A 14,628-nucleotide genomic window follows, 5' to 3' on the forward strand; every position below is an offset into this window, starting at 1 on the left:
ACCGTTACATACAAGTTAATGCTCTGCATGTGGTGTAGACCCCGCACACCGGGCGGCCTGGACGACGGACGCGTATGCTCTCGCCGTTCCGCAGGACGCGGGGAGCCCAACGTCAGGGTGCCCGTGCGGTTGGTTTGCGTCCTCACGTGCCTTTGTCCTGCCGTGGCTCTTCCTCAGGCCGTGGGAGTGCGGAGCAGAGCAGTGTCGCTCGGCCTCTCCTGTGAGGACTCCAGGCCTGTCTGACTGCCTCCCCCCACCCCCCCGCGCCAGGGCCCATTGAACCTGAAAATCCCCCTAAACACCTGTCTGCAAACACAGTCACACCGCGGGAGTGGGTGTTCAGCGTGGATTTGGGGGGAGCTCAGTTCCGCCTGTGCATGGCACGTGCAGGTGTAGTAATTACGTTCACGGATAATCTCCGGGGCGGGGGGGGGGGTCGATGTCGTAGCTGAGCTCCTAACACACCAGCCGACAGGGACCTCGGGTCACACCTGTGTACCAGGAGTGTCGAGCGGAACGCTGGCGAAGGCCGGTTTGATTTTGCACATTTACGTGCGTGCGTAAAGTTGGAAGAGGAACAGAAGGGTTGTGTTGACTGTCCGGAAACTGCCAAGACGTGTTTTATGAATCTTTCAAATCCCCAGTGCCTTTGAGAGCTTTGTCGGGCTTCTCCGTGGCTCCTGACCAATTTGGTGGACACAGAATGTATATTATTAAAAGGACATTGGACAAAGGTTTCTGAGCTCTGTGCAGGTCCCTTGCTCAGCAGCTGATTGGCATGGAAATGCCTTAAAATGCACTCAGAGCCCCACAATGTAGTTTTCGTGAATAAAATGAGGCAGGATTTCCCAGGAAGCCTTCCACACGTGCCCACGACCACCAGGTTGTTAAATCCTACACTCCTTCAAAGGCTTTTCCCGAAAGGAATAGGGATCCATTGAGTGGGGCCGTTCGTTCATGTATGTGGCGTGGCACTCCAGAGGATTTGGTTGTGAATATCTTTATGTCACTGCCCGTTTTGTTCTTTGATTTCCAGACCAGAAGGAACTCAGGAAGACAGTAGCTGTGCGACGTGCAAGCTACTTGTCACATTACCAAAGCACATGTCGAGTGTGTCGAAGTCAGACACGGTTCCGTAGGGGACCACAGCACAGCTCGGAGCTGGGATCTCCAACTGCAGGTAGGGGGATGGGTGCACAGTCAGGAGGGAGGTAGGTCAGTCAGCAGATAGATGATAGTTAGCACAGGGAGGGAGAGAGGGACGGACGGATACACAGGTGACGGATGGATGGATGCATAGGTAGATGGACAAACAGTATAAACAAAAGTACTAATTAATAGTAAAATACACGCGAGCTTCTGGCATTTTAATCTTACTTAAAGGTTTATTATTTCACTGGAGCCCTGACGAAGGGTATCCAGACGCGTGCTCACAGTACCGTGGAACTTACCCGAATGCGCCGTCTGTCCAGAACATGGAGATGAGTACAACCAACCTTCGCTAGGAGCCCTGCCGACGGAGAACCCCTCAGAAACGAAGCTGACGGCCTCCTTCGGGATTTGATGCCTCACAGTGTAAGACCCGAACCGGGTATGACGAAATGAACGCAGGGCATAACATCTGCAAAAACCGATGCACAGTTTTCCCTTAGAAACCGTGGCTTCGTCAGCTCTGCTTCCAGGGGTTAGTCTGTCCATCCCTGCTGAGCCGTGACGGGCACGCCCGCGGGCGTGTTTCACGTGGGCACACGGGCAACCCCTGATCTGCTTCGGGGCATTTGGGGAGTGAACCTGAAGTGAGTTCCTCTCCGACTTTGCTCCACCAACAAGGGAGAAGCCGTCTGTTCCCTCGAGACCATGTAGTCACGTGTGAAACGTGTGCCGGTTCCTTAAAAGGCACCGTGGTGACTGCTGGAAACACAGGATTCGACACCGCGTGAACCCTCTGGTCAGTCTGGTCCCTTCTGTCCCGTGGGAACACGGGGCCAGAGTTGAAGACGGGCCCTCGTCCAGTCGGTCCCCTCCCTCTGGGGCCCCTGCCAGCCTGTCCTCGCTCTGCCGACCGGAGCTGGTGAGGACACATGACCAGAGGGCACAGTGGGGACACGGACTCCCTCGTGACCCAAAGGCACAGGGTGGGGGGCCGAGCAGGAAGCATGACCCTGGCGTCACAGCAGAGGGGGAAGATGGACAGGACACCGCTGGGTGGCCGTCCCTCCCTCCGCATCAGAGTCTCCTAGCCCTGCTCCGGTCCCTCGTGGCTCCTGAGCTTACCTTACAGGAGCCGAGGGCTGCCGCGGCCCTGCCCGCTCTCCCCGTGGCTCATCGCCGTCACGGCAGGGCGTCTGGCCACACAGGCTCCTTCTCTGCCGAACCTGTCACAAAACCAAGCTGCCTTCCACCGAGACCGTGGCCCCCGCGCCCACCGGGTCAGAAAGGTTGGGACGACCTTTGCTTCCTGTCCCACGCCTCCACCGTCACACTGCCCTTTGCTGAAGTAGTTGCGGAATCCCACGCATTTCCGTGCATCCCACCGAGGTCACACAAGAGCGTCTCACGCCGGACCGGTGCGTCCCAGGATGGCGCGTCGTCGTGAGGCGGTGCCTGTCTTTCAAGGACTCAAGCGCGAGGACCCGGGGAGGCCCCGGCTGCTGCTGCGGACCAGGCGGTGAGGAGGCGCGCACGGACGCCGCGGGCCGGGCTCCGCTCCGCGCACACGTGTGCAGACGAGTGCTTTCGGTACGTCTGGGCCGGCAGCCCCTGAAACGCTTCACCTCCCGGATGCTTGCAGGCGTCGGTCCTTGTGAATCCAGCCCCTCAGGCTACCCCGGAATTAAGCCCGTCTCCAGCTGTAGAGACGGAATTCGGATTAACTTTGACCGTCAGCATGCACCGTGACAAGAACATGACATCGTGCAGACCTGGGCTCCGGTCTTAATGTCTGCCGCCTGTGTGCCCGTGTGAACGCTCGTTTCCTCCCGAACTTCCTGTGGCCAGAGCCCTTCCCTGTAACACGGACAGGGCCGGGTCACCCGCTGGGCTCCAGCCCCGCAGCCCCTTGGTCTCACTGTGTCCTGGGCCAGGACGGCTCCGGCGTCTCCACTGAACCAGCAGGAGGTCAGCAGATGCTCACCATTAGCCAGGACGCCCCAGGACGCTCCAGCCCCCCACCTCATGACCAGAGGCCATCCCTGTCCTGTGCACATGGGCCAAAGGACGGTGCTCCCCTGCCCAGCAGCTTCCTCAAGGTCGTGGGAGCGTGTCCTGGAGAGCCCACCGCCTGTGGCACGCTACCAAAAATCACACGTTAATCACAGCACGCCCCACACGCGTCCACATAGGTGCTCACGTGAATCTCATGGCAGAGGGCCGGGATGCGGGGTCAGGGACGGACAGAGGTGTCTGCTGCCCCCGTCCTCCTTCCTGCAAAGAGCCAAGTGTATGTAAATAACTCACATTTTGCAGGTGTCTGTGGAGGGGTTTATGCCCCGGTGTCATGCGTCAGCGCAGGGTGGGAAGGGCCAGGTCAGAGCTCGGGGAACACAGAGTCCTTCACAGAAGGACGCGGAGCTCAGCGGGGTGAGACTCCCTGTCCGTGAGCCGGCGCGGCGGGCAGAAGCCCCACGGAGACGTTTGGGTCTTTGACTAGATCCCCTTCTTCCTGCCGTGTGCGCGGGAGCCAAGTGGACTGCGATGCACAAAGCCGGCTCTGGCCCGGTTCGTTCCTTGGCTGTTGGGTTTCTGTAGGGAGATGCGCTATGCTATGACTCTTCGTGGGGCTGCGTCCGCGTCCCGGGCCGCGGGTGCTCGGCGCCGTCCCAGCCACAGCGTCGCGCCGCTGCAGGACGCCACACCGCAGCCCGGGTCCCCGGCTTTGCCCCGCGCGCTCTGGTGTGGCAGGGCTGCGGCGCTTGTGCACAGGGACAGCGTTGCAGGCGGCCTGTCCGTGGCGTGGTCTGTTCCGCCACCTCCGCCGCGCGCCCCGCCTTTCCGCGCCTCCTTGTGCCTCGGAGGCCCCGCGCGCTCGCGTGCGCATCACAGCCCCGACGGGTCCGTCCCAGGGCGCGTGTGCGCGGTGCCGTCGGCCACTGGTGCGGACGCATTGCAAATGGGAAACAAACCGGCTCGATGAGCGCACGTGAGGGGACGGCTGACCTCCGGAGAGGGTTGCCGGGTGCTGTGCGCCGTGGCCGTAAATGCTCGCAGGGTCCTGCGCGTCCCTCTCTGTCCCTTGCGGCCCATGCTGGTGTGCGGTCGGCGCGTCCGGAAGGAGCGCTCCGCTGCGCACACCCTCCGCCGAGTTCCGGGCCCTCCTTTCGGCGTCTGTGCGGGTCTCTGAGGCTCCGCGTCTCCTTCCCATGGCCCTTGGCAGGGGCCGCACAAGGAAAACAAAAGCTGCTTTTCATGACCTCCGCCGAGCACCGTTGCCCCGACGGACGGACGGACAAACCCTCCTCCTCTCTTCCCGCTGACCTTTCGCCGGTGCTGGCACAAAGCGCCAGACCCTCGTGGAACGTGGGGCGTCCGTCCATTCCCCGGAGCCCCGGGACGTGTAAGTGCCCCTCGTGGTCCCACCTGCGGCAGTGGAGGACGCGGAGAGTGCGGTGCTGACTCTGTGTAAAGACGCACCTGCAAGTGCCAGATGAAGAGCGAAGGTGCCGGTTCTGAGGAGACTCAGTCCCACTCCATGGACACCATTGACTCCGGGTGGACGCCCACAGCTTGGAAAAGAGCCCGCGCGCCTTCCTGAGTTCTCAGAACGGAGGCAGAGGGACAGAGCGCACCGTTTCTCCGAATCTGCCTTGTTTTCAGAGCTCAGAGGCCCACTCCCCGGGCAGAGCGGCCTCCATTGTGAGCACAGCCCGCTGCTGGCCCTGAGCTGTCCCTGCCTGTGCGTCCGGCCCTCACCTCGGCCTCACAGGGGAGGCGGTTCACGTCTCCTAGCCCAGGCAGAGGGAGAGGGGGTAAGAGAAAAGGAAAGGGTCCGTGTACTGCTCCCGACCTCTCCACCGTGAAAGAACCTCGCTCTGTCTCTGTTTGAACGTCCATCAATGTTTGTGAGTGTGCACTTTTGTCCCGGTGTGTGTGTTTGTGTTACACGTGTACCTGAGTGCCGGTGTGTATGTGCGTCTGTGAATGTGTGTGTGTGTGTGTGCTCACGTGTGCCAGAGTACCGGCGTCTTCTGTGTGCGAGTCTGATGTGTGCACGTGTGAGTGCGTGTGAACATGTACGTGTTTGCCAGGACCTGCAGGCCCCAGGGCAGGCAGAACTTGCCGTGCCGCACCGCACCCCGAGTGGCGTTCGTGCGCCTCGCTGGGTCAGTGGGTGCCGCTGCCCACCCATGGCAGAGTTCTTGTGACGGAGGGGAACGGGGCTCAGGAAGGTGGAAAGGTGTGACCTGGGCATCTCCTGGCAGCTGGGGATCCCAGTGAACAGTACGGGATCGACGGGGGAGCTTCTCCCAGCTTTACGCGTGTCGAGTCCCTACAGAGAAGAACCTTCACTGACCGAATCAGTGAGGCTGTCTGTAGACACGGAGGGGACTTGCTGGGTGCCTGTCTGCCCTGGATGCAGTGACATAGGACACGGGCTCCTCTCCCCAGGCACGGACTTGGGCTCTCTCGGCTGGAGAGTCTCGGGGCATTCTTCCCGGGGTGGTGCATTTCAGAGCTTCCTGATAACCACCGTGCCCAGAAACCCGCTTGTAGATATGCGTGTCTGACGGGGTGGCAGTGTCGGGGCTTTACTGGGGTGGGTTTGCGTGCTCAGCCGAAGGAGATTCCGCTCCTGGGCGCTGGTCTTGGTGCTGGAGGTCGTCGCCTTGTGCACACACAGGCCAGGCTTTCGCTCCGACACCTTAACCACTGCCTTTCCACGCTGCGGTTCCCAAACCGTCTGAGGTCTGCAGTGACTTCATGTTCAAATCACGTGCCCCCCCACACACACACTTGACCCTTGTGCTCTGAGTGTCCCCTTATTGGTGGCACAGATTTGTACGATTCCAAGAGGACACAAACGTACCATCCCGTCTTGCCACCCAGCTACAGCACGAGGGGCGAGCGCCCTGTCGGCAGGACGGAACGCTGTCCCCCGTATCGTCGGGCCGGTGGGAAGCCTGCGGGACCGTGTGTCCGCCGTCGTCTCTGTGTCCGTGGACACTGCGGCAGCGCCGGTGAGCACGTCCGTCATAGAAACCGTGAGAACCTAGTCTAGCTGCCTGGTTCGGGGAAAGGCCGTCTCAACCTTGTCTCTCTTCCTACCCCACAGTGCCTCGTGTTTGAAGACGCTCCCAACGGCGTGGACGCGGCCCTTGCAGCTGGCATGCAGGTGGTCATGGTTCCGGATCGGAACCTGCAGCGACACCTGACGTCCAAGGCCACCCTGGTGCTGGATTCCCTGCAGGACTTCCAGCCCGAGCTGTTCGGTTTGCCGCCCTACGCGTGAGCGGCCCGCCCTGCCTCCCGGCCGCACGGCGCCCCCTCGGCTGAACCCCGGCACCCAGGAGATCGCCACGTGACCGGTCCTTCCAGCCCGTGAACTCGACCTTCTATCCCCCGTGGCCTCGGCATGGTGGACCCGCACTGACAAGCCACGTCCCAGCTGAGACACAGCCCAGCAGACACGGCCCAGGACAGGGACCGAAACGCTCATTTCCATAATCATACACCCTGGGCGGTGACCGTACGGTGTCGTGGCCTCGCACTGGTCATGGAAGAGTCCGCTACGGCCAGGACACACGCTTGCGTGACCGTGCTCGTGCATGTGTGTGTACGTGTGCCTGCGTATGTACACGTACTTACACGAAGGCACGTTTGTGTAAAATACATCCTTTTCCAAGACCAAACTAAATCCTCTCTGTGTTTCTTTATTTTCATTTTCGGTTTTTCTAAACCCTGGCTGGAAAACGTAAGATACATGTGTATGCTTACACATACGGGTGTGTGCATATGGACGTAGGTACATATACGTTACATTTATATCCTTCCTTTACAACGTCGCTTTTTAAAGTGCGGGTCTTAATGTGCCATAGCGGCTGACCGAAGGGAGCTCATCGCTGCATTTCATTTGTGATCTGAGTGGAAACGCCGTGTCAGGAACGGACACGGAGAAGTCCTTCTCCTTATTAGCAAAATTGACCATCTTCTGTGCCCTCAAGACTTCTCGGTGGACCTCCGCTCAGAGGTGGTGCCCTCAGAACCTCTCGGTGGACCTCCGCTCAGAGGCTGTGCCCCTAGAACCTCTCGGTGGACCTCCGCTCAGAGGCGGTGCCCTCAGAACCTCTCGGTGGACCTCCGCTCAGAGGCCGTGCCCCTAGAACCTCTCGGTGGACCTCCGCTCAGAGGCCGTGCCCCTAGAACCTCTTGGTGGACCTCCGCTCAGAGGCCGTGCCCCAGAACCTCTCGGTGGACCTCCGCTCAGAGGCTGTGCACTCAGAACCTCTCGGTGGACCTCCGCTCAGAGGCCGTGCCCCAGAACCTCTTGGTGGACCTCCTCAGAGGCTGTGTGCTCAGAACCTCTGGTGGACCTCCGCTCAGAGGCCGTGCCCCAGAACCTCTCGGTGGACCTCCGCTCAGAGGCTGTGCCCCTAGAACCTCTCGGTGGACCTCCGCTCAGAGGCTGTGCCCCTAGAACCTCTCGGTGGACCCCCGCTCAGAGTCTGTGCACTCAGAACCTCTCAGTGGACCTCCGCTCAGAGGCCGTGCCCCTAGAACCTCTTGGTGGACCTCCGCTCAGAGGCCGTACCCCTAGAACCTCTCGGTGGACCTCTGCTCAGAGGCTGTGCCCCTAGAACCTCTCGGTGGACCTCCGCTCAGAGGCCGTACCCCTAGAACCTCTCGGTGGACCTCTGCTCAGAGGCCGTGCCCTCTGAACCTCTCGGTGGACCTCCACTTAGAGGTCCATTTTGCACTGTGCCGTCGGTACTTTATTTTCAGTAGGAAGATTACTGTGGGCTGTATCTTACCTTCACCTAGGTGCATGTGCACATTTGAGGATACGGTTTCTATCTCACAAAAAACCATCCCCCTCCTCGAAAAACAGACGGTTGTCTAACATAGCCTTTGACCCAAATGTAATTTGAATTCAGAATACATACCTAGTGTGACCAAGAGCCTTATTAGCACATCTCTGGGATCGTTTACCCAACAATGTTACACTTTGGCAGTGAACCCCTTTTTTTACTAGATTTACTCGACCTTTTGTGGTGGGAACGTGGAGAAAGGCATTAGAATATGGGAAAAGCTGTCCCTGGGAGCACCTGCCAGCTGATGTGTCATTGTCAATGGAGCTAATTTCCAACTAGGAGTGGTAGCAAAGTCATGGTAATGGATCCAGGTGTGCCCAGTGTTGGTTCTCTGCTGATGGTTCCTCTGGCAGTTGATCAGTTTTATATCTGTTCAGCAAATTCATTTCGGCATTATTGATTGTCAGAGTATGCATCTGTTCTCATTTCCCCCTCAGACCTGCTGTAACATCTTACCGGGTCCCTCACCAGTTATTTGAGTTGAATAAAATCCTTGACATCAGTTCACGTTACGTGTGGGCGTTTGATTTTACCTTCTTCTTAAGAAAATTATCTTTCAACAAATGTACAACCTAAGTGTGACTGTGTGACCTGTTTTTTTTTTTTTTTTTTCAAGCCAAACAGCACTCACACCGTAAAATACCGTAAGGGAAACATGAGTGTCTTCGTGTGCAGCAAACAAAAGATCTTTGTGAAATGAGCACTGGTTGGATTTGATATCCCCTTCTTCCAAAATATGTCTGTTTTCTTATCTTTAAGCCGTTTTGCATTAAGAACAGAAAGCGCTCCCATGCTTCTCACAGACACGTAGCTGTAGATTGGTGCACGCTTCCCCGTCGGGTAAATTTGATCTCAAGAACGTTGTTCTCTTGTTGTTACAACTGAGGTGAAACGCTTACTTTTTTGAACAAAGGAAAGTACTGGCGGTTAGCCAAGATACATGTGGTCTTTCTTATTCTTCTACATGAGCGTCATTGCCCCAGTGCCTCTTTGTGATGACCTCCCGCTAGCAGCCCATCCATTTCACAGAGGAAAAATAAGAATGCCAATTTAGACCACAATGACTCCCGCCAAGGCAGTTTGGAGAGTCGCTCTACTTTGTCCCTGCATTAACAGTGTGCTTTCTCGGGGACATGCGGGGATGAGTGGCGGATGCTCGGTGTTGCCCTAGCGGGCAGCTAGCGTGTGCCCATCTCCTCCACTTCCTCTGGAAGCGTTTGGTATTGACAACAGACCCTGAGATGTGGTACAGTCAGTCTCTTCTTAATTCCTCATCAGGGAAACATGCACAATTTTAAGAACGTACCAATGACTCCGTATGAGGGTTTTTCCACCCGATGCTCCCTCTGTTGGAGTTCAGTGAGCTAACAGGGAGAGGGGAGGTCTGGAAGACCCCTGCTTTATCCCGAGGAGACTTGCCTTGTCAAGACATACGGATCCTCACTGTCCTGCAAACAGTGGTCCGTGATTAGCTACTGAGGTTCCTGTTCCTTTGATTATATTGATCAGACTCTTAAGTTGGCCATGCTCTGGCTGGTGTTACTGATTTTTGAAAACAAATTTTTACATCATAACCCAGTTTTATCATAACAGATACATGCATTAACTCCTCTGTTTTATGCCGTGTGCCTGCTCCTATTCCACAGGATACAATCCCAACCCCTTTGGCCTCACATGGCGGCCTTCTGACCCAAGTCTCTCCCCGGCAAAACAAAGGATTTCAGATCACACAGAGTTGGGTTCAGATCCCAGCTGTACCACTAAAATATTGTGTGGCCTCGTCTTGCTTCATGTCGACCTCAGATTCCCGACCTGTGAAATGCAGGTCATGCCCGCTCTGGGGTGTTGGTTTGAAGAATGGACTGACGTCCCACGTGGGCTGAGAGCCCTGCACACAGAAGGGATGGTTTCACGAATGGCACTTGGCAGTCATGGTTACAGGGCATGTGTTACTCTCCCGTAGTTTCCGTGGTTTGGAGATACCTGGTTTACAGAGGACCTGAAAACCAGATCGTCAGGACACCTAGAACGATTCTGGTTCCCTCTGACTCTCTTTCATAGTATCTTGTGCACATCCATTAGCACTTTTATGTCCTCCATTAGCCACAGGATAATGTTTACTGGTTGTACCGTTTCATCAGAAAAACTCCTCTGTTAATGCAGAACCAAGTAAGACCCTATCTGAGGGTATTAACACGTCTGCAGAAGGGGGGAGGTAGAAAAGGGAGGCTCGCACCCAGATCATTGTGTGGCCTCACCTGGTTTGACTGACCCTTGAATCAACCAACGTTTTCTCTGCATCTTTTGACCCACGTGGTTTCCGAAGGACTTAATAGGTACTTTTCCCGGTTCTGCACAGAACAGCAGGTGCCTGACACAAACTTGTTCTGGAGACTGTCAGACTATCCCATTAGTATTAAGACATTGCATGAAAGCATTGCTTTTCGTGGACCAAAACCCATGACTGCTGAATTCTACATGTGTCTCTCCAGCATCGCATATGAAATGTGTATTTTACATTAAACTACTGGCACTTATTTACCACAATGTCAATGATATATTTCTCTAGGGCATAAAAATCTTAAAGAACTATTTAAATATCCTAATGTTTTCCAGTTTCTTCACAACATCAAGTTGCAAAAATCCTTGTCAAAGAGATGGGGAATTCATATGTTTCACAAAGTCACTGGAAATGGCATATTTTCAAAATCCACTCTAAGAAAGAGAGGGTATGCATTTGTTACTCAAAGTCTTACTAAGTTATGGGTAGATATTTAACTAGACAATCGTTACTTTTCTGAAAGTCATGTCAGTTCCATAGTTGGTGGTGAAAAGCATATTCCATGTAAAAGTCAGACACAAAGAAGGAAATCCAACTTCTAAGTAAACTTGTATCATTGTTCTAGAAATCCCAGTCAACGAATAGCCATGTCGAGTGTTTACATGGGTTTATTTGATGATGACACGTTATCCCAGTTATTGGTCTAAACACGTCTGTCTTGTGACTTTTTAAGGGTGTCTTCACTGGATATTGAATTGTGGTTTGTAATTGTAATTTCCTCTTCCCCTTCAAAGATAGTTTCTGTTATCTGACATCGTTTTGACTAAATTACCTACGTCTGAAAAGCCATCTGTCTCCTTTGTTCCGCTGCTGCCAAGATTTTGTTCATGGTCTTCGGCCTTCCGAGCAATGGCTTGCTTTGTTTTGATCTTGTGCGAACGCCGTACATCACCCTGACTCTGTGGCTTGCCTGAAATATCACAAAACTTCTCCGTCATCACCCAGGCTCGCCTCTTGGGATCCCTTCCATGTAACCAAAGACAGAGGGCGAAGTCTTGGCAGTGCCTGTCGTTCGTGAGTCATGCCCAAGCCTGGGTTGTGCCACCAGGGAGTGGGCTCAGGGACCACAACACAGCTTGAGAGAGCTGGCAGGATAGGTGAGGAACCAGTGCCAGCTGGGCCTTAGGGATGACTTGGAATCAGAACACACACACCTAAACAGGATTGGGATTCTAATGTAGCCCGGAGGCCAGGCACGGTGAGAGCAGCCAGGAGAAGTCAGCCACCCAGAGTCAAATGGACCAGCTGTCAGGATTCCAGAGAACCAAGACAGCCAAGAGCCAGGGATCTACAGATGCCTTGGACAGAGCAGCAGCAGAGCCCGTGTCCCTGGAGGGAACCCTTCCTTCCTTCCTTCGCCTCTGCTCTGTGGGTACATGCCCTGCGTCTTCTCTGACGGCACACCAAAGACCCTCTGGGACCCCATACAAAAGTGCTTACCTTGAGAAGAAAGGCAGAGAGCCAGACAGTTGCTGAAAGATGGAAAAACCCATGGAAAACAGTTTAATTAAGATAAACTATTCACATATGCAGATCACTTGGAAATTGCAAAACACTCAATGTCTGCATAAACCAGGTCGTCTAGCAGTTGTGGAGAGGGCTCATGTGAGCTGGCACTTTTTACGGATGCACGTACGTCCTTGCCTTCCGGGTTGCTCTTTCTGTTCCGGTGTGCTCCGTGAGGGGGCTGGGTCTGCGCCCAGCTTCCCCTCTGTGACATCTAAAGAAAACCACTTGGTAGTTAGAGTCACAAAAGAATGTTTGAAGTCTTGTGGTCACCTTCCTGGTGTAGACTTGGCCCCCAGGGGTGCTGCCGGGGAGCAGTGGATCCTACATTTAAATAGCCATCTCCTCACACTCGGGCCGCACAGAGCCCCTGCCTGCCTTAGCTGCACTCGCCATTTTTACCAAGAAAAATCCTTTTCTTTCAACAAGCTTGAGGTGCTTTCTCATTGGGAGAATATTAAAGGTCTTGGGACGCCACCGCTGTCCACGCAGGAGACAGCTCCCTCATTACTGTGGTCTTTGGTAATCCCAACCTACCTCCGGAGAACCCTGCGAAATGTCCTTCTCAAGGGCCCTCTCTCTGCAAGTTCTTCTCGGGCCCGCGTGTGACGAGCTGTTTACTCTCTGCCGATGTCCTTACCGATGCATGGTCCTACGGATGAAGCACGTTCACCCCTTCGAGACCGGAACTGAGTCAACAGAGTTGGCAGGTGTTTCCAGCCACACGGGTGGTCTCTGAAACTCGTCCCTTCCCCACACTCCCAGTTCCTCAGGAATGGCGTGCGGTGATTCCTAGGGAGGGTGTCGTTAAGGCCTCTCAAGGGTGAAGACCGGGGCTTTGCACCCATCCCTCCCCTCCCAGACTATTTCCAACACCAGTTTTACTTCTCTACCCTGATTTCTTTCCTCCAAACCGCTGTGGGCAAATGGCCCATCGCACCATCACCACCACACCTCCCCACGTCCAGGGAGAACTCCCCATCAGGATGATGGAAGTCAGCCTCGGGCCTATTGCCTGCATTGTTCCCAGGGTCCCTGGGATGGCCCCCGAGACAGGCAGATCATGGTGACGGTGTCTCCTGACCTGCGTGCTGTCTAGTCCTTCGTGTTCACGAGGACACTCACCTGCCTTTCTCCAGCCAGAACGTCCTTGAAGGAACAGCTCAACACGTATCCCACGAGTTTGAGGGGAGAGAAAAAGTGCCTCCAGTTCCCCTGTTTTGGTTCCCATCTGTAAGCGAGATGGATGTGCCCCGACCAACGTGTCCTCCGCTGTAGGAGACGCAGTAAGGAGCCTCACCCAGGAGACCGTAAATTGTCTCTCACACTGCAGACTGAGAGCAGGATCTGAAAACAGCAGCGGGTCCCTAATTTCATTCGGGGGCTTGCCGCGTCAAGGAGGGGGCCCCGTACCAGTGGCGGCACTGAGCACCTGGACAGCTTCTAACAGAGAATCGTCCATACAACCCCGCGATCCACTCCTAGGTGTCTGCCTCAGAGAAAGGACAATGTGTGCCCACACGGAAACTTGGTACACGAGAGTTCATAGCGTCATTTTTTGTAACCGCCAAAGGAGGGAAGTCCAGCAGCCATCAGAGAAGGTCTTGGTTAAAGTTGCCTCTTTGATGAAGTCCCACAGATTCCAATGTTGTTGGCCCTGTTCACCAACACCCACAGACTGTTCTAATCAGCTTGTATAAAAGCGTCTTCCTGTATTTCTAAGCAGTCATGTCATTTGGACAGAGGATCGATGAAGATCTCCTCCACGGGGCGGTCAGAGGGGGCCCAGTGCATCAACAGACTCGGTCGATTTTCACATACAATCCATGTGCACTTTTAAATGTCCTTTGCAGGTTTAGCTGTGCGTGATGTTGCCGAGAAGAACGGACAGGTCGTGGGAAGAAGGAGCTCAACTCAGTGTGTGCTTCCTATCATCTTCCTGTTGTCATTGCGGTTCTGAAACTTGGCAAGCTACGGCGATACCCAGCGTGGAGGCATCTGCGTACCTTTTGGAGAGCCTCGGCCGTAATCAGTAGAAGGTGCCCCGTGAAAACAGATGGGAGGGCATTGGTGGGGTGACTCCTAGGAGAAGCCTAAGGAGCCTTTCATCAAAGGGGAGGTCAACTTTCCATTGTTGCTAAAAGACCGGGAAAGCCCGGGGCGGAGGACAGACGTGCGGTTTGGTTATCTGTCCTCGGGGTGATCAGCCCGCGGGACTGGTGGGAGTCAGGAGCAGAATGCAGGAGAGTGACGTGAAGCAGAGACCACCAACGGAGACTACAGGGAGCGAAGAAATGGGGCTGTCCGTACAGGGCACGGGGAATCCAGGCGGGAATGCTCTACATTTGGGGGAGTTCGGTCAGGAATGCAAGTATGAAAGCAGAAAGGGGCAGAGCTTCTCAGCTCCCAATAGTGCAGATTCTTGTGAAGGAACCTTAGCTTTATCCTAAAGGGAATGAGGACCCATCCGAGATGCACACACCTTCCATTCCTCTTTGAAGACATGAGCCCTCCAGGACACAGGGAAGGAGAGAGGAGGCTGAGAGTCTAGCCTGGCAGAGACGAGGCACAGAGGAGAGAACGCTCCATGAGTCACGGTGGCATTTTCTCCTCAAATCCATTTAATCCCACAGATCCAACACAGCCCACCAACGACACTTCTGTCCCACGGCCCCGCTCCCGAGCTCTTGAGACGGCGCTCAGCAGAAGCGATGTGTGTTCCCAGCTCCGCCGAGGAAGCAGCCGCACACTCGCCCA

The 14,628-nt window shown here is 55.2% G+C and overlaps 1 protein-coding gene across 1 annotated transcript in view; it reads left to right on the top strand.

Moving 5' to 3' along the window:
- The window catches only part of LOC122897573 (pseudouridine 5'-phosphatase), an 80,801-nt gene extending 72,265 nt beyond the window's left edge, over positions 1–8,536 (top strand). Inside the window, exon 4 of the mRNA XM_044235841.1 lies at positions 6,269–8,536. Within this exon, the coding sequence (XP_044091776.1) occupies positions 6,269–6,445 (177 nt within the window). The 3' untranslated portion in view covers positions 6,446–8,536. The remainder of the gene's footprint in view (positions 1–6,268) is intronic.
- The last annotated feature ends 6,092 nt before the right edge of the window (positions 8,537–14,628 follow it).

This window comes from Neovison vison, chromosome X (genome assembly GCF_020171115.1).
Source record: "Neovison vison isolate M4711 chromosome X, ASM_NN_V1, whole genome shotgun sequence".
In the NCBI taxonomy this organism is placed as follows: domain Eukaryota; kingdom Metazoa; phylum Chordata; class Mammalia; order Carnivora; family Mustelidae; genus Neogale; species Neogale vison.